Below are 25,520 nucleotides of genomic sequence, written 5' to 3'. Positions count from 1 at the left end.
CTGAGTAAAACAAAGTGCTGGAGCTAGTTGGAGTTTTTTTTTTTGTTTGTTTATTTATTTATTTTGAAAGAGAAGAGAGAAAGAGAGAGCACAAGCGGGGGTGGGGGGCGGCAGAGGGGGACAGAGGATCCCAAGCAGGCTCCACGCTGTCAGCTCAGAGCCCAGTGTGGGGCTCGAACTCACAAACCATGAGATCGTGACCTGAGCCGAAGTCATTTGCTTAACGGACTGAGCCACCCAGGCGCCCTGGCTAGTTGGACACTGAAGTTCCACTTTGGTTTGGGCCTCATAACATGGATCCCCCAGCTGACAAATGTGTGCCCGGAACTTAATTATACGCAGAGTAATTCAGTAAAATAAAAAAGATCTAGCTTTTCTGCATTTGAGATTTAAAACATTCCTCCCTCACTTCCTCTATAAGTCTTGACTCCCTTAGTCCTTCTTTCCTTAATTTTGTCCTTCCTTAGGTCCTTCTGTCCAAATACATTGGTGTAAAGTTGCCAATTCTCCATTTTGGGAAGGATTTGCTTTCATTCTGAGATTGTCCTTCCTGTTGTTTTGGTGTTAAAGTGTCCTTTCAGATTAATGTTTATTTTTGAGCTGGGGGAGGGGCAGAGAGAGGGAAACACAGAATCCGAAGCAGGCTCCAGATTCCAAGCTGTCAGCACAGAGCCCGACGCAGGGCTCAAACTCACAAACCGTGAGATCATGACCTGAGCTGAAGTCTGACCCTTAACTGAGTGAGCCACCCAGGCTTCCCGGCTTTTTAAATTAAAATCACAGCGATAACAGGTTGTGTATATATGCACGCACTTATCTATATTATCTGCCGTATGTCTCCTCATGTCCTGTCTCGGCCAAATACAGAGATGGCAGCTGCTTCTCAGTCCCTAATTTGTCTCGTACATTTTCGTGCATGTGAAATAGAGAAGGCAGGAAGCTCCTGGTCAGGAGGCTGAGGAGTGGCCAGGGATGGGGGAAGGCAGCCTCTGGTGGTGACCTGGTGACCTCAGAGTCACCTGGAGTGAGCCCTCTCTTAGGCTCTTTAATCCCTCTGTAGGGGAAGGAAACAGTTTCATACCAGGAATTTAAAAAGGGGCAACAGGGAGGCTTCAGAGATGATCTGTGGCAACTTTTCAGGCCCCTTTATTTTTGTTGAGGATCGAAGTTTCTGTATCTCTGTCTATACATCTCAAAATTTACCCCTTTTAGTCTCCTACTTAGAGAGTCCAGAAAAGCAAATTTGTTGTTACTTCTTGTTAGTCATTAGTAAACAGGGAGGGAGCGGAATAGGCCACAGGATAAGTAAGCAATTGTGCTTGGATTCTTTTTATACTTGTCTTGGTATAAATTACCCACAGTGATTTGACATTATCCTAATCTGTTGTTAATCAGACTTCAAAATGAGAGTACTTTTTTTGCCATTTTGTAGTCCTAATATCAACTGAGGTACATGTTACTTACTTTGAAGAAGATAATTTTTTTAATGTTTATTTATTTTGAGAGAGTGTGGGGGAAGAAAAGAGAGGGAGAGAGAGAATCCCAAGCAGGCTCTGCGCTTTCGGCATTCAGAACCTGAGGCAGGGCTCGAATTTGTAAACTGAGATTATGACCTGAGCCGAAATCCAGAGTCGGCTTAACCGACTGAGCCACCCAGGCCCACGTGTAGAAGAGTCTTTACGAAAAACAGACACACTGGTTTAACAATTTAAAACAATAAAGACTACCTTAAAATTCTACAGGTGGCTCAAGTTTTTTTTGTTTTTCTGCATCTGCCCCTCCCCCTGTTAATCCAGTAAAGGGGCGTGTGGTAAGGGGCTTCTGGGTCTCTGCTTCCCACTCCAGCTGTGTTCCCCCCACCAACTGCCCTTACTTACCGTTGCATGCGGGGGATGTGTCTTCACAAGTCAGTGATTCTTGTTTTCATCTGCTGTGTTCATGCTATATACCTGATATTTAGAATTAGGCTTGACACATAGTAGGCGTACAATAAATATTATTTGAATGACTCTTGATGGATTGAAGGACAGTAGAGTTGACCTTGAACAGCACAAGTTTGCACTGCACAGGTCCACTGATGCGTGGGTTTTCTTTGGTAAATACAGTATTGTATCCCAAACAGTAATGTATGGTGACAGATGGTAGCTATACTTGTGAACATAGTATAATGTATAGACTCACAGAGTTGTCTAAGCACTTACATTGTACGCCAGAAACTAATGTAACGTTGTGTGTCAACTATACTTCGATAGAAAAATACAGCACTGTACTCTAAGTGTATTTTCTCTTTCTTACAATTTTCTGAATAACGTTTTCTTTTCTCTAGCTTGCTTTATTGTAAGAGTATGGTATGATACATATACAAAATATGTGCTAATGGACAGTTTATGTTACTGGTAAGGCTTCTGCTCAACATCAGCTGTTAGTAGTTAAGTTTTTGGGGAGTAGAAAGGTATGTGGATTTTTGACTGTGGGGGCTGGCACCCCGACCCCTGTATTCGGGGTCAGTTGCATCAGCGTGATTCAATGAAGTCCACAAATTGGGCGTCCAGAATTTTTTATTACCACCACCAATAGGCGCTAAGGCTGACTGGTGCGAATATGATGTTTGTACTTTGTTGACGTCCTGACAGGATACCAGGGTGCACTGAAATAGCCAAAAACTAGGTTTCAAGAAAGAAGAGAGAGTTCGCTAAGTGGATAATTTGCCGTAATTAGCCTTGAACAACTTCTTTATAGAAACTACAACTCAAACAACATGCTCATCTGTGTTATTTTCCTCAGGTTCATGTGGACAAATTAGACATGTTTAGGAACATGCCCGACATTCTTCATCACCTCACAACAGACCGGAATACTCAGATCCATGCCTGTCGCCATCCGAAGGTACAGAGTATAAACTGTGTTTCTTATTGTTGGTGTGATGCATGAAAAGCAGAATTTTAGGTCCAGAAGGCACCCCTGGAATCCCATTTTCTAGGCCCTTCAGTTTACACATGTGAAAACTGAGGCAGAGATCCGACGGCGTTAGCCTGAGGCCGTGCACTGAGACATTCCAGTGCTCCTTGCCGTGAACCACGTTAGCAGATAGACACAGACCCCCAGGGTTCTTTTTTTTTTTTTTAGTAATGTTTATTTATTTTTGAGAGAGAGAGAGAGAGACAGAGTGGGAGCAGGAGAGGGGCAGACAGAGAGGGAGACACAGAATCTGAAGCAGGCTCCAGGCTCTGAGCTGTCAGCACAGAGCCCGATGCGGGGCTCGAACTCACAAACTGTGAGATCATGACCTGAGCTGAAGTCGGACACTTAACCAACTAAGCCACCTGGGCGCCCCCAGACCCCCAGGGTTCTTAATGAATTATATCCATATACATTTGATACATATTTATTTGTAATGAGTTATGTAGTGACTAATGTATTTATCATGAAATTAATATGTTAGTGCTTATGATTTAAGAAAACATTTATAATCCATTACGATATATGTTTGAGACTCATGATCTATGTGCACATTTGTAAACTACTTTTCTTCTACTCATTTGAGATAAATAGCTAGATATAACTTTGCTTCAGATTTTGAAATAGTTTTATCTCTTACTAGTCCAATTTCAAATGAGCATTTCTAGGTCTTTGCAACTCATTTGTTATTTATTTTTGTTATTTTTTAAATTTTTTTATTTTTTAAAATTTACATCCAAATTAGCATATAGTGCAACAATGATTTCAGGAGTAGATTCCTTAGTGCTCCTTAACCATTTAGCCCAACCCCCCTCCCACAATCCCTCCCGTAACCCTCAGTTTGTTCTCCATATTTATGAGTCTCTTCTGTTTTGTCCCCCTCCATGTTTTTATATTATTTTTCTTTCCCTTCCCTTATGTTCATGTTTTGTCTCATAAAGTCCTCATATGAGTGAAGTCATATGATTTTTATCTGTCTCTGACTAATTTCACTTAGCATAATACCCTCCAGTTCCACGTAGTTGCAAATGGCAAGATTTCATTCTTTTTGATTGCCGAGTAATACTCCATTGTGTGTGTGTGTACACACACACACACACACACACACACACACACACACACACACACACACATATATATACACACACACACACATATATATACTACATCTTCTTTATCCATTCATCCCTGGATGGACATTTGGGCTGTTTCCATACTTTGGCTATTGTCGATAGTGCTGCTATAAACAAGGGGGTGCATATGTCCCCGTGAAACAGCACACCTGTATCCATGGATAAATGCCTAGTAGTGCAATTGCTGGGTCGTAGGGTAGTTCTATTTTTAGTTTTTTGAGGAACCTCCAAACTGTTTTCCAGAGTGGCTGCACCAGCTTGCATTCTCATTTTTGTTATTTATTTTTGAATGCCGCCCTAGAACTCCCTTCATTTATTAAAAGCCTTTCTATTATTAAATGTCAGGTATTAAATTTTGGATTTGCCCTCAACATTTTGTTTCATTTCATTTTATATAGTCATTCAGCATCGCAAATATTAAATCATGATCTTCAGAAGCTGGGGTTTGCATCATCATAATTTTCCCCTAAGATTTCAAATATCTGAGCATTCAGATGCTGAATAATTTTTATTTTAGTAAACACTGTATTTATATACTTAAATACTCACTGTGGTAGTAACATTGGCTCCGTCACCCGAAAACCTAACGTAAACTTGATCAGCCCTAAAGTAAAGCATAATGTAAAAAAAAAAGAAAAAATTCTTATCTACAGCATGGAATATTCTACTTCAGACCACTGTAGGATAGCTACAAGGTAAGATTATTTTGATAATTGGTAAGCTGCATATTATAACTCGAGTCATCAGTTTCATTCTTTTGTGTGTCTACACATACACACACACACACACACACACATACTCATTGAATTTACGGATGGATCAAAGTCATGTACATACAGAATAGCAACTATTTTGTCCTTTTTTTTTTTTAAGTTTATTTATTTATTTTTTGAGAGTGCACAGGGGAGCGAGATTGAGAGGAGAGACTCCACATTGTCAGAGCAGAGCCCGATGCGGGGCTCAGACTCACGAACCATGAGATCATGACTTGAGCTGAAATCAGCAATCAGGCACTTGACTGACTGAGCCACCCAGATGCCCATTATTTGTCCTTTTTCTGTTGGACTTGTAGCCTCTGGTCCTTACAAGCCCTGTAAATTGGCATATTTCTCTTTGCTCTGAGTTTTCTTGCATCCCATGAAGTAGCTAAATTGGCAACGGTCACTCCTGCCACTTCCCGCATGGCTACCTGCCTTGAAATACTCCTTCTAGCGGCTTCATTCTTAGGTCACGTGGCCTCGGGAGTACTGCTCACGGCTCGCAGAGCCCTGGTGCACCCCTGCAGCCCTCCTCCTCCTCAGCACACGCACCAAAGGCCCTTGATGACATTTGGTCTGCACTGAGTGCTAATGGTTTTGCAGGACCCCTGTCTAAACGTGATGTCTTTGGGAAAATAGTCCCATTGTCTTTCAGCTTTTTTTTTTTTTTTTTGCTTTATTCTCTAACTGTATTTTGAAAAAATTGGATGATCGGTAGCCTGCATTCACAGTTCCCCCAGTTGTATACTAGTGTCCTGTTTTTAGTGTATGGAGGGGGAGCTGGGCACCCCTGGTGAAGGTCACAATGTGCGTTGTGGTTACTGTGGCCTCATTAGTCTCAAGTGTAGATCAAATCTCCCACATTTTGTTTTTCTTTCAGGACACTGACATTTTTGAAGAGTCCAGGCCAGTTCCGCAGAATGTTTCTAAATTTGGAATTATCTGATTATCTCCTCATGTCTGCTTTTTTATTTCATGTCTGTAAACTTATCACAGCATTTGTTTTTGAGACCCTGCCCACAAACAGATTTGTTGAAAACGTGGAACTGTTTTTCGGTTTTTGAAATCTTTTTAGGCAGAAGAATATTTTCATTGGAATAAATTACCCTGTGGAAATATTTCCAAAAATACAATTCCACTCCACACAATCAGCATTAAGCCATCCACTATGTGGTTTGGAGAAAGGACCAGAAAAACAAATGTAATTGTGAGGTAAGAAAGCAATGTCATAGGTCTTTTGAGAGAATCCTTGCTTTTGAGGCAAATTATGTGCTTTATTTCAGTTTAAATGCAAATTTAGCCTAACCCAAAGAGGGGGATGTATTATAATTGTGGAAAATGACTTCTGAAATTTAAACGCTAAAGAGGTTCTGCTTCCAAAACCTGTCTCCTGTCTAAATTTCCTGAGGTCTGCTCCAGTTGGGTGGCTCGAGTGAAGACATCTTGTTTGGCCTCACTTGGGAGTGAGTTGACATTGTGGGGAACTAGAAGCCCTTGGTGGAGCTGAGGGGCATAATGATCAGCATATTGTAGCAACACTTCCTTAATATTGGGTATTCACAATGTCCACAAATCTTTGTTTCTGGAAAGAGGTCCCTCTTGTCCCAGGGAGAAACCCTTGATTATAGGGTGATTTCATACCGGAATAGCAGAAGATGGGAAGGCATGAAATTTAAAACGTAGCTTAGTTTTGATAAAAGACCTCTAAATTTTGTGTTTTCCTTTCCTTTTAGGACTGGAGAGAGTTCATACAGAGCTTGTTTTTCTTTTCACTCTTCCTACAGTGAGGTAAGAGGATCCCACATCTTCAGAACCCCATTGCCAACTACTTCGGTGGCATTCATGTTGGATGGCAGCAGTCTAACCCCTTGGCTGCCAGAGGGATCTTTTTCTGTTGCTTAAGATTTGTTGTGGCTTTTCTGAAGGAAATTTAGCGAAGATATCTCAGTAGATGAGCTGTGTTTACCAAGCACAAAGGAAATTGCTATTAGCACCTGTTTTCAGCCTAAACACAGAAGAATTCGTATGATTAAGGTTTTCTTCCTGTCTTGCTTCCTGCATGTATTTTAACTTCCCCACTTCAATTGTTGTTTTCAGTCGTCATGAGAGGATCATAAATCCTTTTTAATTTTAAAATTTTATTGTTATTTTTTTAAGAGGATCTATAAAGCTTACCCGAGGGAGCACTATAGATAAAACCATTATGGGTGGCCTTAAGGTGCTGTCCAGAGTTTTGGTCTCTTCTAAAATTTGCGCTGGAAAGCTATTTAAAAAATAGTCCTGAACATTCAGCAATTGGGGAAGAATCAAAGTGACTGAGATAAAAACCTTGTCCTTAAGAAGGATGTATACTGTATTAGAATGACTTAGTTGAAGAAGGCCTATTAAATGGTTTTGTTAGGATCCTCTTTATATAGGAAATTGACCTACTACAGTGGAAGTTGATACGTGTGATTTATTTGCAAACTCCTCACGCACTTCCAAAGTAAATGCTAGCATCTTCTAAGTGCTGAGTTTTAGTAATTTTGTGTGTGTCAGGAAAAAAAAGGTATATAAAAGCAGACTTTGAATGACACTTTAAGTCACGCATAATTTTAGTTTGACCATTGCAGCACTTAAAAATTGATTTCCCTGGGGGCTCCTCGGTGGCTCAGTTGGTTAAGCTCCGACTTTGGCTCGAGTCATGATTTCACGGTTTGTGGGTTCGAGCCCCGTGTCAGGCTCTGTGCTGACAGCTCGGAGCCTGGAGCCTGCTTCGGATTCTGTGTCTCCTTCTCTCTCTGCCCCTCCCCAACTTGTGCTCTGTCTCTCTCTGTCTCTCAAAAAATAAATAAATGTAAAAAAGAAATTTAAAAAAAATTGATTTCCCTGGTAACTATTCCTTTTGTATTTGGGATATGTGGTTACAGCACTGCAGCAGTGAGCCGTGGATGTGTTAATGATTTGAACAGGTGGATTCTTCCAGAGCTCCAGGTAGTGGCATTCTTATCAAGTCAGCCATAGTACTGTAAATGACTAGCATATTATCAAAACATCACAGGGGCGTCTATGAAATATCTGACCTTACCTTTCAGGTGCAAATAGGTTATCCAAGAGCAGCTTGGAAGGAATTCACTGTGATGATAGATTTTAGTTAATGTGTTCTTCCCCCATTTTATCCTGAAATCTCATGTTGTTGTCAGAGTCCCCTCCTGGGGATCTGTCTTTGGTTGGCATCGGGCTCAGCATCGGGGTCCCTTCCTGTCCATCCTTCAATGGCTGGTATCCTTGCTGTCTCAGCCACGGGGCAGGTGTCTCATTGGTGAAGAGTGTAGGCCTTACTTCTCACTCAGGGCTACATCTGGCCCCTTTCACTCCTTTGGTGTAGTTAGCACCCAAGTTGGGAAGCATAAGCTTTCCTGGGATTTGATGCAATTACGTTCCAATAAGGAGATATTTCCCTGGTGTGTAAGCAGACACGAAGTGGCTGAACGCCCTCGCCCCTCCCCACTCCCCCTGCGTCAGCACCAGTGATCACACACAGCGGAGGGTTGCTTTGAGCTCTGCGGTGGGGAGGAGGCCTGCTTTCCCGAAAACTCTATTCATAGGCCTATATCCTAAGTATAGATTATGCTGAATTAGATTTATAAACATAAATAGTAGATTTAAGGATCATTTCCTGTCAGTTTTGTTGTCTAAATACAGCTGATTCTCCTTATTTGTGGATTATTTCCAGGTTCACCTGTTCACTAAAATTTGTGACCCCAAAATAAGTCACAGCACTGCATGGCTGTTTGCAGACATGCCTAGCAGAATGGTGGGAAAGGGGTTAATGACCTGCATATTCCCAATTTCGGAATTGGGTGGTACTTACCCTCTCTGCTCAGCTCAGGGCTAACAGGTGTCCTTTTGCAGTCGGTTTAGCGCTGTGTTGAACACACTTCTGTTCTTTCTGCTGGGGACTTCCTGTTTAGAACAGCCCCTAAGTGCGAGGCTGGGGTGCTGTGTAGCGTTCCTAAGCATGCACAGAGGCAAGGGTGGGCCTTATGGAGAAAATACGTGTGTCTGGTAAGCTTTTACTGACAGGAGTTATGGTGCTGCTGGGTATGAGTTCAATAGTAATGAATCAACAGCACAAATTAAGTAGGTGTCTTTAAATAGAAACCCACAGAAAACAAGGTGATGCACTGATGGGCTCACAGAGACACTGTGACCAGAGGTCCACTGGAACCTTGTCTTTTCCTCAGGAGCGTGGTTCAATGTTTGCTAATTCTAATGTTTTTTAAGCTTGTTTATTTATTTTGAGAGAGAAAGGAGGGAGGGAGAGAGAGAGAGAGAGAGAGGCAGAGAGACAGGGTGAGAATCCCAAGCAGGCTCTGCACTGTCAGCCCAGAGCCCAATGTGGGGCTCAAACCCATGAACTGGGAGATCGTGACCTGAGCGGAAGTTGGATGCTTAACCAATTGAGCCACCCAGGTGCCCCTAGTGTTTGCTAATTCTAGACCTCGAGAACATAACCCCTGCAGGTAATGAGAATGGACTGTGTTTGTGAATGGTTTTAAGGCAGGCATCTGATGTGACATCAGCTTGTACAGGTGACAAACGGTGGCTCTCTAGTGGGTGTCTCTTGTCTCCTGTGGCCACTTCATTTCTAAGTAGAAGCGAATCATTTCTGGTATAGGTTGACATTACTTTCTTTATCCCTGTTGCCTTGACAAGCCTCAGATTTCTGCTAGCCTCAGCTTTGAATTAATTATACAAATCGTAAAAGTTGTGGGCCGGTAAATAATAGTTTCTGTTTGCATGCCTGCTCTGAAAGTGCAGGAGAATTTGCTTATGAAATCTATCTGAAGAATGAATGGGTCTTGTTTTCCTCTGTTTTCAGTAAGGTAGCCACTTTATTTTAATACGGAGTTATTGATAATTCCTAGATTCCTACCTCTTTTGATTTGGTTCTTTATTTGAAAAAGTTGTTCTGGGGTGCCTGAGTGGCTCAGTCAGCTAAGTGTCTGACTTCAGCTTAGGTCACAATCTCACGGTTATGGGTATGTGCTGACAGCTCAGAGCCTGGAGCCTGCTCTGGATTCTGTGTCTCCCTCTCTCTCTGCCCCGCCCCAGCTCTCTCTTTCTCTCTCTCTCTCTCAAAAATAAACATTAAAATTTTTTAAATAAAAAAAAAAGTTGGGTTCTAATGATTACTTAGAACTCAGTCTCCCCATTTGCAGAAGGGAATAAAAAAACCTTTGTGTTGTCATTATAATTTTTTTAAAGGATAATTTTTTTTAATGTGCTTTCAGAGTTTTGTTTTTTTTTTAATGTTCATATGTTTTTGAGAGAGAGACAGAGACAGAGCACAAGCTGGGGAGGGGCAGAGGCAGAAGGAGACACAGAATAGGAAGCAGGCTCCAGGCTCTGAGCTGTCAGCACAGAGCCTGATGTGGGGCTCGAACCCACAGACTGCGAGATCACGACCTGAGCTGAAGTCGGACACTCAACTGACTGACCCACCCAAGCGCCCCTGTAATGGATAATTTCATTGAATGTTAAATATATGCCAGCTTGGTAACAGGCCAAGCACTTGACATGCGTTATCTCATTTATACTTCTAGATGAAGACCCTAACACTTAGAGACTTTCGGTAACTTAACCAAGATCACAAGGTCACCAAGATCTAATAAATGACAAAGCTGAAACTTGTCTGGGTTATAGAGTTGTTTTGAGGAATAGCGGCAGAGTTTCTGTCGAGCATTCTGAGCTTTGCAGAAAATCAAGGTATCCATGAAATTTCTGCATGTAGTTGTCCTCTAGAGAAAAACATTACAACAAATCAAGCATCCTGGAAGATGTAATTTTCTTATTTGTTGGAGAAAAGCAATGTAATTCGAAGACCTTGCTTTTTTGTGTGTACTAAATACTCCACTTAATTCTAATTTACTTGAAGGGAATTTGTTAATTATGGGTGACTTTCTTAGACAAGGAAACTAATGCACTTTAAAGAAATAGAGAATCTTTGAGTTCCATTAGTCAGTGATTCTTAGTCCTTTCTGTGGAACAGAATCACCTGAAGAACATTTCAATATCCTGAATCCCAGGCCCCACTGTAGCTCAGTATCAAAAGGACTTTTGGGCATGGGGTCTCAGAGTTGGAGATTTCTTTCTCCTCTAATAGAGGCCCCCAGGTGATCCCCATGTGCAGCTAGTAGTGAGAACCACACCATGAGAAAGTTATGCTCTTTCTCCTGGCCTCCCTTTTGTTTGCATCCATAATACCCACATTTTTCACCGCAGAGATAATCGATCCATTTTATTTTCCTTCTTCTAGGTTAAAGATTTCTTGAGCTACATCTGTCCTGTGAATGTGTATCCCAATGTCATTCCAATAGGCACAACTATGGATAAAGTTGTAGAAATGTGAGTAATTGCTACTTGTGGAACTTGTGTCGTTGAACACGATGGATGCAGAGGATAGTTTTGGGTCTGAGAACAGGGGCCAGGACATAAGATGGCTGTAAATACGTGTCTGGTTGGGAGCATGATGGCTTTCTTCCAGTGGGTATGTTATAGATAATCCTAAAGGCTGCTGGGAGTCTGGCATAAGGGCACAGTTGGCATTGAGGCCCTCAAGAGAAAGGGCAGGCTGTGTTTACACACTCTTGTATTTTATCATCACTGTGCCTTAGCTTCCAAACTCTAGAGTGAAGAGATCAAATTTGAGATTTTGTAAGAGATAAGTCAACCCCATTAAACAGGTGAGAGTAATCAGCTAGCCATACTGTATTCCCTGAATGCCAGGTGTCACTGTAGTACTTAAGAGTCTTGCAGAATAGGGAACTGCTTTTCTGTAAAGCAAGAGCAAATACATGGGTTTTGCTTTCCCTTAATCCTACAATTAGATAGCTGTGTACCAGGTTGTATTTAAGTGCTCATATTTACCACTTAATTATAGTGAAGTGGTTTTTTAATTATTAAACATGGCTCTTTGGTTTTTAAAAGTAGTTATATGATTTTTCCCATGGCCAAGTTTTTATAGTCTCTATAAAGTATGCTTACATTCCAGTAGCTTTCCCAACAGGAAAAATATAATGTTCATATTCGTTTCAGCTTAAAGCCTTTATGCCGATCTTCCCAAAGTACTGAGCCAAAGTATAAACCACTTGGAAAATTGAAGAGAGCTAGAAAAACTCACCTAGACTCAGGTAAGAAAATGACCCTGGATTCAGAGGTGTGGGTTTCAAGGCTACTCTGGCCTGGTGAAAGCTGCATTGGGCAGGGGTGGGCCGGGGACTGCTGTCACTCAGACTTGTTCCCATGGTCTCAGGAAGTGCTTTGTCTTTCTCCAGCCTGTGAAATCAGGAGTCCAATCTCCTTCACAGGTTTAAAACGGGTGACAGAACTGTGCCTGTACTGAATGGTGTTCTCAGCTTTCTGAAAGTAGGCCTTGTGGTTTGTATAGGCCATAAGGACAGGCTGGGCTGTTAACCTTGGAGATTTCCTTCAAGATACTAGTAAATGCTGACAGTGGAAACTTTTCTTACCATTTCCAACCAGATTGACCAGCAGAGCTTATACGAACAGATTTTCTGTACTTTGTCACCTTCTTCCGTTGCTACTTTCATTTTCCAGGGAAGAGCAGAGGTAACCTCTGAGGAATTTAGAACTTGAGATTCCAAATAAAGATCGGCTGCTTTACAGCAGCCAGATTTTGTGGTTAGGATTCTGAATTTGCATTGCTTTGGCGGAAAGTCACTTACTGTACCATGTAGCTAATACATGACCAAACAGATTAGGTAACAGGATTGTATTTATTAAACAACTACTGTCTATGGCAGGTATTGTGCTAGGTCCTTTACATACACTACAGCTAAACTTCAGCCCACCCAAGGGGTATCATCCCACTTTTTACTAACAAGGAAACTAAAGTTTAGAGGTGAAGGAAGTACCCCCAAGGCCTAGCCAGAAGTAAGTGATGGGGCTGGGATTCGAATCCAGTCCTGTGTTTCCCATCTCCATTTCAGCATTTCCTCTCATTTAGAATCAAATCGAAAACACTTAGATGCAAATTCCAGTACTGATTCTAGAAAACCAGTTGTATTTTTAGATGTTGTATCTATCATGTATGGCATCGTATAATCCTTCTCATATGTAAACTTAATTGTAGGGTTTTTTTTAAAGCTTTACCAAAGTATAATTGATATACTATAAATTGCATGTTTAAGGTGTCCAATTTGATACTTTTACATATGCATATATGAGAAGCCATCACCATAATTAAGATCAGGAAAATAGCCATTACCCCCAGGTTTCCTTATGGCACTTGGTAATTCCTCCCAGCTGTCCCCCACCCCCTGCTGTCCTCTTCCATGCCAAGGCAACCACCGATCTGCTATCTATCACTGTACATTAGTTAGCATTTTCTAGAATTTTATACTAAATAGAATCATACAATATGTCTGGCTCATTTCACTTAGCACATTTTGAAATTTATTGATATTGTTGGATGTATCAGTAGTTTCTTTTTTACTGATGGGTAGTATTCCACTGTGTGGATATACCAGTTTGCTGATCCATTCACCTCTTGTACATTCGGGTTGTTCGCAGTTTTTGGTCATTACAAATAAAACTATGAACATTCAAGTACAAATCTTTGTATGGATGTATGCTTTCATACCTAGGAGTGGGTCATACGGTAGTTGTATCCTTAAGAAACTGCCAAATTGTTTTCCATAGTGGTTGGACCATTTTCCATTCTTGCCAGTTCTCTTGTTCTACTTTGTTGCCAGTATTTGGTGTGGGTAGACTTTCTAATTTTAGATATCCTAATGTGTGTGCAGTGATATCTCATGGTTTTAATTTGTATTTTTCTAATGTCTAGTGAGGTTGAACATCTTTAATGTTCTTATCTGCCATCCGTGTACTTTCACTGATGAAGCACCTGTTTAAATCTTTATCCATTTTTTTTTTTAATTTGTTGCTTTTTTATGGTTGGGTTTTGAGAGTTTCTGGATGTAAATGCTTTATCAGACTCTTAGCAGAGTCTTTTGAAGAGCAGAAATTTTAAATGGTGTTCAATTTACTAATGTTTACCTTTTTTTTTGTATTGTAGCTAACTAAGAACTCTTTGCCTGACTCATGGTCACAAAGATGATTTTCTCCTCTATTATCTGGTAGAGGTTTTTGTAGTTTTAGGTTTTACATTTAGGTCTGTGGTCCGTTTTCTAGTTATTTTTATGTATACGGTGCTAACTACATATTCAAGGTTTTTTGGTATTTGTTTTTTTCCTACAGACATTCCAGACATTCTAGAACCACTTGTTGAAAAGACTTAATCTTTACTGAATTGTCTTTGCCCTTTTCTTGAAAGTCAATTGACAATATATTTTTAATTTTTTTTAAATGTTTTTATTTTTGAAAGAGACAAAGAGAGACAGAGTGTGAGTGGGGGAGGGGCAGAGAGAGAGAGAGAGACACAGAATCCCAAGCAGGCTCCAGCCTCTGAGCTGTCAGCACAAAGCCTGACGCTGGGCTCAAACTCACTGACCGTGAGATCATGACTTGAGCTGAAGTCGGACACTCAACTGACTGATCCACCCAGGTGCCCCAACTGACAATATATCGAGGGTTTACTTCTGGACTTTTTGTTTCGTTCCATGATTTCTATCTTGGCATCAGTACTGCCCTGTCTTGATTATTGTACCTTTATAAATTCTGAAGTTAAGTGATACAAGTGGTTGAACTATTTTGTTAGTTTTCAAAGTTGTTTTGGCTATTCCATGTACTTCACATTTCCATATGAATTTTAGAGTCCGCTTGCTATTTGTATAAAAATGTCCACTAAACAGAGTTTGGGATTGTATTAAATTTGGGAAGAACTGACAACAACATCGAGTCTTCAGATCCATGAAGATGGTATCTCTCTCCATTTATGTAAGTCTTTGATTTTGCTCAGCATTATTTTCTGGTTTTCAGTGTATAGGTCTTATATGTCTTTTGTTAGATTAATCCCCAGATATTTCATTTTTTGGATACTATTGTACATTATATTCCTTTTCACATTTCAATTTGTTACTGGTATATAGAAATACAATTGATATTTGTATTTTGATCTTGTATCTTCCAACCTTGCTAACCTCATTTACTAGTTCTAGTGATTTTTTGGGTAGATTCTACTTCATTTCTACATAGATTATCATAGTGTGTCTGAATATAGATAATTTTACAGTCTGGATGCTTTTATTTCTTATTCTGATTGAACTAGCTAGACTTCAACTATAATATTTAATAGAAGTGGCAAAGGTTGATGTCACTGCCTAGTTCCCAATCTTGTGGGGACTGGGGGAGAGGGAAGCATTCATTTTTTCACCCTTAAGTATGATGTTGTGAACTTTTCATTGATGTTTCTTATCACATGGAGGAAGTCCATTCTATCAGTAGTATTCAGAGACTTTTTTTAATCAGGAACGGATATTGGATTTTGTCAAATATTTTTCCTGCATTTATTGAGATGATCATACAGTTTTTCTATTTTAGTCTGTTAATATGGTGAATTACAATGATTGATTTTTAAGTATTAAACCAACCTAGCATTTCTGGAACAAACCCCATTTGGTTGTGATGTATTATCCTTTTTAGCTATTGCTCAACTTGATTTCCTAAACTTGTATTAAGAATTTTTTTCTTCTGTGTTCAGGAGTGATATTGGTCTAAAGTTGTTTTGTCTTTTTCCTGCAATATCTTTTGTGGTTTTGGTATCTTTTGGTATCTGGATACTGTTGGCCTTCTTGTTGTGAATTGTTTCTTCATACTTTATTTTTTGCAACAGTTTATAAAGAATTAGCAGTATATCTTTCTTAAATGATAGGTAGAATTTACCAATGAAGCCATCTGGGCCAGGAGTTTTCTCTGCAGGAAGGTTTTTAACTACAAATTCAATTTGTTTAATAAGTCGAGGGCTATTCAGGTTATTTTTTCTTGAGTAAGCTTTGGTAATTTATATCTTTCAAGGAATTTGTCCATGTCACCTAAGTTGAATTTTTTGGCACAAACTTGTTCACAATACTCCCTTGTTATCCTTTTAATATCTGTAGAATCTGATGATACCAACTGTCTCACTCCTGACATTATTTGTATCTTAGTTTTTCTTGATCAGTCAGAGGTTTGCCAGTTTTACTGAGCTCAAAAACCCAGCTTTTTGTTTCATTGATTTTTTCTTTGTTGTGTTGTTTTCAATTTCACTGATTTCCACTCTGATCTTTGTTTCTTTCATCTACTTGCTTTTGGTTTATTTTGCTCTTTATTTCTAAATTTCTTAATGTGGAAGCTGAGGTTATTGCTTTGAGACTTTTTTTGTCCCTTAACACAGGCACTCAGTGCTATCAGTTTCTCTCTTTAGTTGTTATCTCACAGATTTGACTTGTGTTTTCATTCAATTCAAAATATTTTGATTTTTCTTTTGATTTCTTCTTTGCATGGATTATTTAGAATAAATGGGTTACTGAGTTTCTGAATTTTGGAGGATTTTCCTGAGATAATTTTGTTGTCCGATTTAATTTTGGGGTTAGAGAAAATGCTGTTATGATTTTTACTGAGACTTGTGGTCTGGAATAATGGTCTGTCTTGGTAAATGTTTCACTGTACTTGAAAGAACTATATATACTGCCGTTGGGTGGAGTGGTGTACAAATATCGGTTAGGTCAAGTTAGCTGATAATGTTCAAATCTTCCATATCCTTGCTGATTTCCCTGGTCTACTTTGCCCTGCAAATTATTGAGGGAAAGTTGTTGAAATCTCCCGTTACAGTTGTGGGTTTGTTATTCCTTGTAATTCGATCACTTTTCGCTTCATCAGTTTGAAGCACTGCTATCAGGGACACACATGTTTAAGATTGTTAAGTCCTCTTATATTTAGGAAATGACTCTTAATCCTGGTAATATTCCTACCTTTGAAATATACTTCACCAGATGTTAATATAGCTACTAAACTTTCTTCTGATTAGTTAGTATATGTTTTTCCATCTCTGTATTTTTAATTTGTCTTTATATTTAAAGACGGGTTTCTTATAGGCAGCATTTTGGGTCTTGTTTTCTATAGCCAATCGGGTAACTTCTGTCTTTTTATTGGAGTGCTTGGTCGGACCATTTATGCTTAATGAGATTACTAATATGGGCAGCTTTAAATATACCATCTTGCTGTTTGTTCCCTCTACATTTCTTCTTTCTTTCTGCCTTCCTTTGGATGGAGTAACGATAGATTATATTTAATTTCTTGTTGGTTACTGGCAGTAACTATTTTAGTAGTGTATAGTATACATCTTTAACCTACCAGAGTGAAAAGTTAGGACAAATATTATTCTAGTGTCATACAGTATAAGAAACTTAAGACACGGGTCCCACTTCCTCCTCACAGTCTGTGCCATTATTGCCATACATTTTATTGTTAAAAACTCCACAATACTTATTTTTTCTTTAACCTGCCAGTTTTTTAAAGCTTTATTGCGGTATAATTTATATACCATAAATTTCACTCTTTTTTGGTGAACACTTCCATGATTATTACTAGCAGACTTGTGCAGCCATTTGCCACTAATTTCAGAGCATTTCCATTACTCCAAAAAGAAACTGCCCATTTCAAGTTACTCCGCATTACTACCTCCCGCTTTAGGCAACCACTAAATCTATAGATTTGTCTCTTCTGGACATTTCAGGTAAATGGAACCATACAACATTTGGTCTTCTCTGCCTGGCTTCTTAGCATGTTTCCAGAGCCCATCTGTCTTATAGTATGTATCATTACTTTTTTTTTTTTTGGTCGCATTTTATTTATCCATCCACCAGTTGATGGACATTTGGGTTGTTTCTGCTTTTTTAGTTATAAATGATGCTGCTTTGAATATTTGCAGACATGTCTTTGTGTGGACATATGATTTTATTTGGGGTAAATAACATGGGAGTCGAATTTCTAGGTTATGGTGAGTGTGGGGAGGGTGGTCTCAGTCTGCCTGAGCTGCCATAACAAATACCTCAAACTGGGTGTCTTAAATAACAGACATTTCTCATAATTCAGGAGGCTAGAAGTCCAAGATCAAGGTGCTGGCAAAGTGGGTTTCATTCTGAGGCCTCTTCTCTTGCTTGACTTATTGGCCACTGTCCTGGTGCTGTGTGCTGACATGCCGTTTCCTGGGGAAAGGCATGTGCTGGAGGCAGAGGGCGGTAGGGGGAGAGGGCTCTCTGATGTCGCTTATAAGGACACTAATCCTATTGGATCAGGGACCCATCCCTATGAACTTACTTTAATTACTTCCTTAGAGTCCCCATTTCCAAATACAACCACACTGGGAGTTAGGGTTTCAACACAGGAATTTGGGGGCAGGCACATTTATTCTGTAACATACACACAATAAATCTGTTTTAGCATTTTTTTAACAAGGAGAAATTATTTTCCAAACTGAACACACTTTTTGCTCCCACCATCTATAAGGATTCCAATTTCTCTGCATTGTAGCTCATACTTTTCAATTATAGCCATTCTAGTGGATATAAAGTTGAATCTCCTTGTAGTTTTGATTTGCATTTCACTACTGATTTCAGCTTAAGTCATGTGCTTTGATGCTCTTGGCTGAAATGTCCATTTCACATCTTTTGTCCATTTTTAAATTGGATTATTGGTCTTATTACATTGTAAGATTTCTTTATATCCTCTGGGTATATGCCTTTGTCAGATAGGATTTGCACATATTCTTTTCCAGTCTACACCTTGTCTTCACTTTCTTGATGGCGTCTGTTGAAGTGTGAAAATTTAAGTTTTGATTAAGTCCAATTTATTTCATTTTTGTCTTGCTGCATGAACTTTTGCTGTCCTAAGAAACTATTGCTCAATCCAAGATCATGAAGATTTATTCCCACGTTTTCTTGATCATTTCAGGATTTTGGCTTTTTTCTTATTGACTGTATTTTCTCCCCTTTCTGCTTGTCTGGTAATATTTTGTTGGATGCCATATTTTCTGAAGTTTACCTTGTTAGGTTCTGCATAATTTTGGATTTCTAAAAATATTCATGCACTTTGTTCTGGCATGTAGTTAACTGGCTTGGAAGCTTGGAACAGTTTGATCCTTTTGTCTTGCTTTTTATCTTTGTTAGGTAGGAGCAGGGCAGCATTTAGTCTGGAATGAACTCTCCCCACTCCTAAGGCAAGGCCCCTTTAGTACCCTTACAGACACCCTGTGAATCAAGGGGTTCCACTCTGGCTGTTGGGAACAGGCACCCTGGCCTCAAGTAGTTACCTCAGTAGGATGCACCGATCAGTCTGCCGAATGCTAGAGGGCCTCTCCGGGCCTCTGCTCTGTAGACTCCAACCACCTTGGCTTCCTGACTCCCAGTCACCTCCTCAACTAAAGTGCCCATGGGCTCTATCTGGGTGTACCCTTCCTGCCTGGAAACAGTCACCAAGTGAACTGGGGCAGTCTTAGAACTCACGTCATTTGTTTCCCACGCTCAGGTGTCATTGTCCTTCACTGCCTGAGGTCTACTTTCTTGAGAGCCTTTGCTATATTTTGTCTGGTTTTTTAGTTGTTTCAGGGGGGAGGTAAAACGTAGTTCCTGCTATTCTTTCTTGGCTGAAAACAAAATCATTTTTAGCTTAACATTTTGTCCCTTTATGCACCTACCCAGATGACACATTTTTGTTGAATATGTATTTTTTTTTTGATTGGGCCACTAGTTTGAGTTTTCAAATTGATGTTTGTTTTTCCATTTTATTGTTTTAGTTTTTTTCCTTTTGTTCCTTGTTGCTTCCTTAGTGTTTTTATTCCTTGTTAATATAGTAATTTTTATAGCTTTTATTTGTACAGGTCTAGGTCTCTGGGCAACTCTTTGGCATCAGTCCCTCTAGTAGGTGTTTGCAGATGTATTTTGTAAGCCACTGGGGCCATGTTCGCTTCAGTCCACATGTGTCACTGACTTTGGAATTCCATCCTGAGTGCTTTAAGGTCTGCGGTGCTTTCTAGTGTGCTGACCAGTTTTTCCAGTTTCTTTACTTTCAAATCTTGGGGCAAACCCAGGAGTCCTTGTCAGCCTCTTTGAAAAGCATTTCAATAAAGCGCTTCGTGCTATTTTTTAAATCTTTACATAATTTAGTAGTTATCAGCTATTACAATTATTTCCCTAGACCAGTTTTATAAAATCAGTTTTTGTTCTTATAAATTAGCAGCTACCCATGGCAGCTAATTGAGAAAATAGTTATATAGAACCTCACAACTCTAAGTTACTTTGAATAGTGTTTTAATGTATTTCCTCCCCCTTCTTCATATATATATAAATATCTACAGAACTCAGGGACATTAAAAATGCTTAAAAATGGGGCACCTGGGGGGGCTCCATCTGTTAAGCACCTGACTTTGGCTCAGGTCATGATCTCAGGGTTTGAGTTTGAGCCCTGCATCGGGCTGTCAGCATGGAGCCTGCTTGGGAGTCTCTGTCTCACCCCCTGCCCCCCCCCCCCCCAGCTCTCTTTCCCTCCCCTGTTTGCACTCTCAAAAAAAATTTTTTTTATGTATTTAAAAAGAGGTGGACAGCAGTCCTGAAGTCGGGACCAGGGCAGCTTACGCAAGGGCTGTCTACCACCTTCTGTAAGAGCAGATAGATGCACACAGGCTGAAATAAACTTTTTTTGTTTTAATTTTTTTAATGTTTATTTAGAGAGAGTGAAACAGAGCTTGAGTGGGGGAGGGCCAGAGAGAGGGAGACACAGAATCTGAAGCAGGCTCCAGGCTCTGAGCTGTCAGCACAGAGCCCGACGAGGGGCTCGAATCACGAACCGTGAGAATGTGACCTGAGTCGAAGTTGGACGCCCAACCGACTGAGCCACCCAGGCGCCCCTGAAAAACTTTTCATTGGGAAATTTTTGTTATTGTTCAAAAACAATTTAACAGCTGCATACTTTGCATTATGGCTATATAATGATGTATTGGATCTTTGTATGCTTAGGTTAACAACCTATTTTTAACTTTTACAAATATTGTGATGAACAACATTGTACATAAATCTGTTTCACACTTCTCATTGGGTTAAACTGTAGAAATTAAGGTGCTTGCGAGATGATGTCCAGTTCTCCAATATGGTTATACCAAGTTATACAGACACAGATAGATACCATCTGTGAATTATAACATTTGTCCTTTTTAACATTGGGTTTAAGTGTGTTTATCAGCTTGTATAAATACTAAGGATTTTAACACTTCTTAGTGTTCTATACCTTTCCGATTTCACAGAGAAATCATTGTGTCAGAATTAACTTGATAGTATAGTATAGAAACTTGTTTTTCAATACATACAGATGGATTGATGGGAAAAATGTACAGATTATCTTATAGCTGAAACACACCGTGATACTGTTAAACTTAGGATACAAAAATATTTCCTAAAAAGTTAACTTTGGCTAAAACAGATCTATAATCTGTATGTTGAAATGAAGCCCCCTATCTTAGAGATCAGGCTGATTCCAAATACAGTACTAGACATCTTAGTCACTTTAAGTCTTTCAGAAAAGGAGAGCAATAGTTGCTTAAGAATTACACAGAGCCAGGAACCATACTGATCTGGTTTTGACCTAGTGTATGTTGACCCGTCTTCTCCAGACCTGTCTCCTTCGGAACATGGGAGCAAGATGATCCATGGGAGCAGGACTACTCTGTGGTCCATTTTTTAAAAACCAGCTCTTAAAAATGTAGTGTTTAGCTACATCCTTGTATCACTGGGAACACTTATCTTTTTAGGTGGGTAGTTATAAGACAATACTAGAACAATTAAGTTGCCATAGACTGTCTCATGAGCATTTAATCTCCTTCTCAGGTGCCATTAAAGACCAAGAAAATACTTGTTTTCCCCCGTTACAAGCCTTCTCAATTTATGGTAATTTCACTCTCCAAGTAAGGTTTCCTGACTTTAAGATTTTAAGTGGAGGGGTACCTTTGGTGCCTCACTCGATTGGGCATCCGACTCCTGATTTTGGCTCAGGACGTGATCTCACACTTTGTGGGACTGAGCTCCATGTGGGGCTCTAGGCTGAGCAGGGAGCCTGATTTCCTTTCTTTCCTTTGGCCCCTCTCCCTCCTTGCTCACTAAAAAATAAAAATAAGTAAAGAAAGTAAATGAATTGGGCTCATTATATTGCTAATGCAACATGCTTTAAAAAAAAAAGTACATTTGTTGACTTTGTTCATGACACTAAATGTGCCTTATTCAAAGTAAACCCCATTTGGCACATTTAGTTGAAGTTGATCTAATCCGCATTCCCCTCAAGTATCTGTCACCCAGCAGTGTGCACTTAGCCGACTCAGGCTGCTATGACAAATACTAGAGGCTGGGTGACTTAGCAAGACATTTCGCACAGTTCTGGAGACTGGGATGTCCAAGGTCAGCGTGCCAGCAGATTTGGTTCTTGGAAAGGGCCCACTTCCGGGGTTGCAGACAGTCTCTCCTCCTCAGTACACACTCAGGAGCCTTTCCACAGGCTGTCCATGCATGAAGAAGGAAAGTGAGAAGTTGGTCTTCCTCTTCTTACAAAGATACTAATCCCATCTTATATCCCATCTTCAAATACCATGACATTGGGGCCAGCGCTTCAAATTAGGAACTTTGGAGGACATAGCTCATGACATGTACCAAGTAGATATCAGTAAAAACTAGAAAATGACTTTTTATTAAATCAGCCAACTCATGATCTACTTTTTGCAGAGCATACAGTTTGCAAACCTGGCTGATGAACAGAATCACATACAGAACTTAAAGTGAAAATTAAATTACTGGGTCCCACCTTTAGGGATTCAGTAGATCTGGAATGGGATAGAAAACTGTTTTTTTTTAAAAAGCTTTCCAGATGATGCTAATGTTCAGCCAAGTTTAAGAAACACTGTTACAGGCATTGTGGCCTTATTTGGGGAACACAGATCAATATTCTCAACCTTAAAATCCGGCATTAGTTGAAGGGTGGTTAATTGTTCAGATTACGCTAAGAATGAGGGGCCTTTTTCTTAGAAGAGGGACACGTTATTTGCAGCTCCACCAATTGAAACTACAGCTACATGCTACAAATTGGATTTTAAATTAAAAGCACAAATTGATTCCCTTTGCATTCTGTGTTTCCCATACTTCTGTTGTGTTTTTCCCCACAGAGGAGGAAGATGACCTCTTTGATGATCCTGTGCCGTTACCGCTAAGGCACAAGGTTCCATACCAGCTAACTCTTCACCCTGACGTGTATCTGATGACTGCAGCTTCCCCAAGCAAGCCTGAACAAGAGAGACAAAGCACAGGGTACAAAGAGAGTATGCACCCCTTTCCTTTGGCAAACTTTATAGAATGTGAAGAATCCAACAGCGAAGGTGAAGAAGAATTACAAACCCCAGCTTCATCTCAAGAAGACCTGGGTGCTCTCACACATCACCAGCAAAAGGCTGATGTAGAAGTACCACAGTGGGAAGTGTTCTTTAAAAGAAATGATGAAATCACAGATGACAGTTTGGAAAACCTCCCTTCTTCCACAGAGGCAGGGGGCTCTCAGTCGCCAAAGATTTTTAGTGACTCTGATGGAGAGTCAACTCACATCTCTTCCCAGAATTCTTCTCAGTCAACACACATATCCGAACAAGGGAGTCAAGGCTGGGACAGCCAATCGGACACTGTTTTGTTATCATCCCAAGAGAGAAACAGTGGGGATATTACCTTCTTGAACAAAGGTAGCTATAGACCAAGAATCAAAGAGAATATTCCTGCCTCTCAGATGGAACAAAATGTACTTTGCCCAAAGGATACTTATTCTGACTTGAAAAGCAGAAATCAAGACGCAAATATGGCTCCTAGTGTTGGAGAAATAACCACTCTAAGCAGTGGGAAACACATACCTCAGGAAAAAAGGCTACTAAATTTTAGCACCAATGCAGATTCCCAGAGCTCCTCTGATTTTGAAATTCCCTCCACACCAGAAGCTGAGCTACCTAAAGGAGAGCATTTACAGTATTTATATGAGAAGCTGGCAACAGGGGAGAATATAGTCACTGAAAAAAGAAAAAGCTCATTCTCAGATACTTAAAAATGAAAAACCTTGCATTCTAGAGCAACCAGTAGAAAACTTACACAAAGAGGTAATGGTCAGAATCATAATGGACACGTCAGAATGGAATATTTAAAAATGTTCATGTAACCTAAAACAAGGCAGTAAAGGGGAAAAAGAACAAAAAATAGAGGTAAAAAGCAGAAAATAAGGTAGAACTAAATCCAAACATCAATAATTACATTAAGTGAAAGTGGTCAACACACACCAGAAAAAACCCAGGGAAAGACACAACGTTTTTATATGCTGTCTCTAAGAAACTCAATTCAAATGATGCAGGCAGGTTAAAAGTAAAGCCTGGAAAAATATATCTAAATACTTCCACTACTTAAAGCTGGAACGACTATATTACCATCAGACAAATTTCTCACAAAAGGTCCAGTTCACTAAGAAGACACAATCCTACATGTGTATGTTGCTGCAACAGCTTCAAAAGAGAGAAAGCAAAACCAAAGGAGAAACACTAATGCACAGTCGAGCTGGGAACTCTACCTGTTCCTCTATCGGTAATAGAATTAGCACACAGGAAGTGAGCAAGGCTATGGAAGAACTCCATGGCACCATTAACCAACTGCAACTGACACAGAACATTCCACCCAACAGAGAATGTTCTCAAGCGCCATGGCACATTCACCCTGATAGATGGCTGCATCCTGGGTCATAAAAACTCTTAAAAACAATCAGCCCCTTATTTATCTCAAAAGGTCACTTCTGAATGCTGGTTTGAACACAAAGGTAAAATGAAAAGGAGAGAAATTAGGACCCAAAAGAAAAGAATGAAATGGCAAAAGTGTGTGTTCTAGTTGTTGGATTTCCTTAAAGTCTGTCAATGGATTATGTTTTTATACAGCTATATATGTGGTTTAATAAAGTTCTATTAACAAATATTCATCAACACTTTGGGTATGCTGACATTTTATAGATTAAGGGAGCAAAGGCACAGATTTTCCTTAAAACAAATTTAAGTTGGAGTCTCTAAATCAATTTGCAGGTCAATTAAACCAACAATTATCACCCTGCTGCACTGACCCCTTCTTTCTAACGCCACAGATACTCCCAGTTTTTGATTAAGTATTCTCCAGACTGTGTGTGACTGGGGTAGAAATACAGTTATCCCATTTTACCCATCTCTCCTACGAGTTCTACAGCCTGAAAGCAAAGTGAATATAAAATCACTAAAGAGACCAGTAGAGATTACAGATCACTGAGTTTCCAGTCGTAACTACAACAGGCCTAATACACAAGCCCAGAGACTTCATTTTTAATCTGTAGTTCTAAAAATTAGTTACACTTCATTAATAAGTCATGTAATCAAATATAACTAATTTCACTGACACTAAAGACCTCATCTTAATAGTATAGCTTATAATCCAAGGTGGGGACTCAATACATGCCTGTAAACATCCTTCTGAATATATTAGCACTGTATAATCACATCATCCATTTAATATTACATACTGCCATATTTTGTTTTATGAGAACCTGGCACAATAAATGCCAGGTGAATGAATTTAAGGGCTAAGAGCACTAGAACAGACTTTCGATTAAAAAAAAAAAACTTGCAGGGATCACCAAAGACTACAAAAGTACA

General features: G+C 39.7%; 1 protein-coding gene across 23 annotated transcripts in view; it reads left to right on the top strand.

Moving 5' to 3' along the window:
* DCLRE1C (DNA cross-link repair 1C) overlaps positions 1-24,826 on the top strand; it is a 95,771-nt gene extending 70,945 nt beyond the window's left edge. For all 23 annotated transcript variants that reach the window (XM_045060917.1, XM_045060918.1, XM_045060919.1 and 20 more), the window contains 6 exons: positions 2,785-2,886; positions 5,925-6,061; positions 6,583-6,637; positions 11,151-11,239; positions 11,930-12,024; positions 22,992-24,826. In XM_045060917.1, coding sequence (XP_044916852.1) covers positions 2,785-2,886; positions 5,925-6,061; positions 6,583-6,637; positions 11,151-11,239; positions 11,930-12,024; positions 22,992-23,908 — 1,395 coding nt within the window. In that variant the 3' untranslated portion in view covers positions 23,909-24,826. The remainder of the gene's footprint in view (positions 1-2,784; positions 2,887-5,924; positions 6,062-6,582; positions 6,638-11,150; positions 11,240-11,929; positions 12,025-22,991) is intronic.
* Positions 24,827-25,520: the final 694 nt, after the last annotated feature.

This window comes from Felis catus, chromosome B4, assembly GCF_018350175.1.
Source record: "Felis catus isolate Fca126 chromosome B4, F.catus_Fca126_mat1.0, whole genome shotgun sequence".
In the NCBI taxonomy this organism is placed as follows: domain Eukaryota; kingdom Metazoa; phylum Chordata; class Mammalia; order Carnivora; family Felidae; genus Felis; species Felis catus.
The sequence above is the reverse complement of the archived record's forward strand: the minus strand, read 5'-3'. Positions and strand labels throughout refer to the sequence as shown.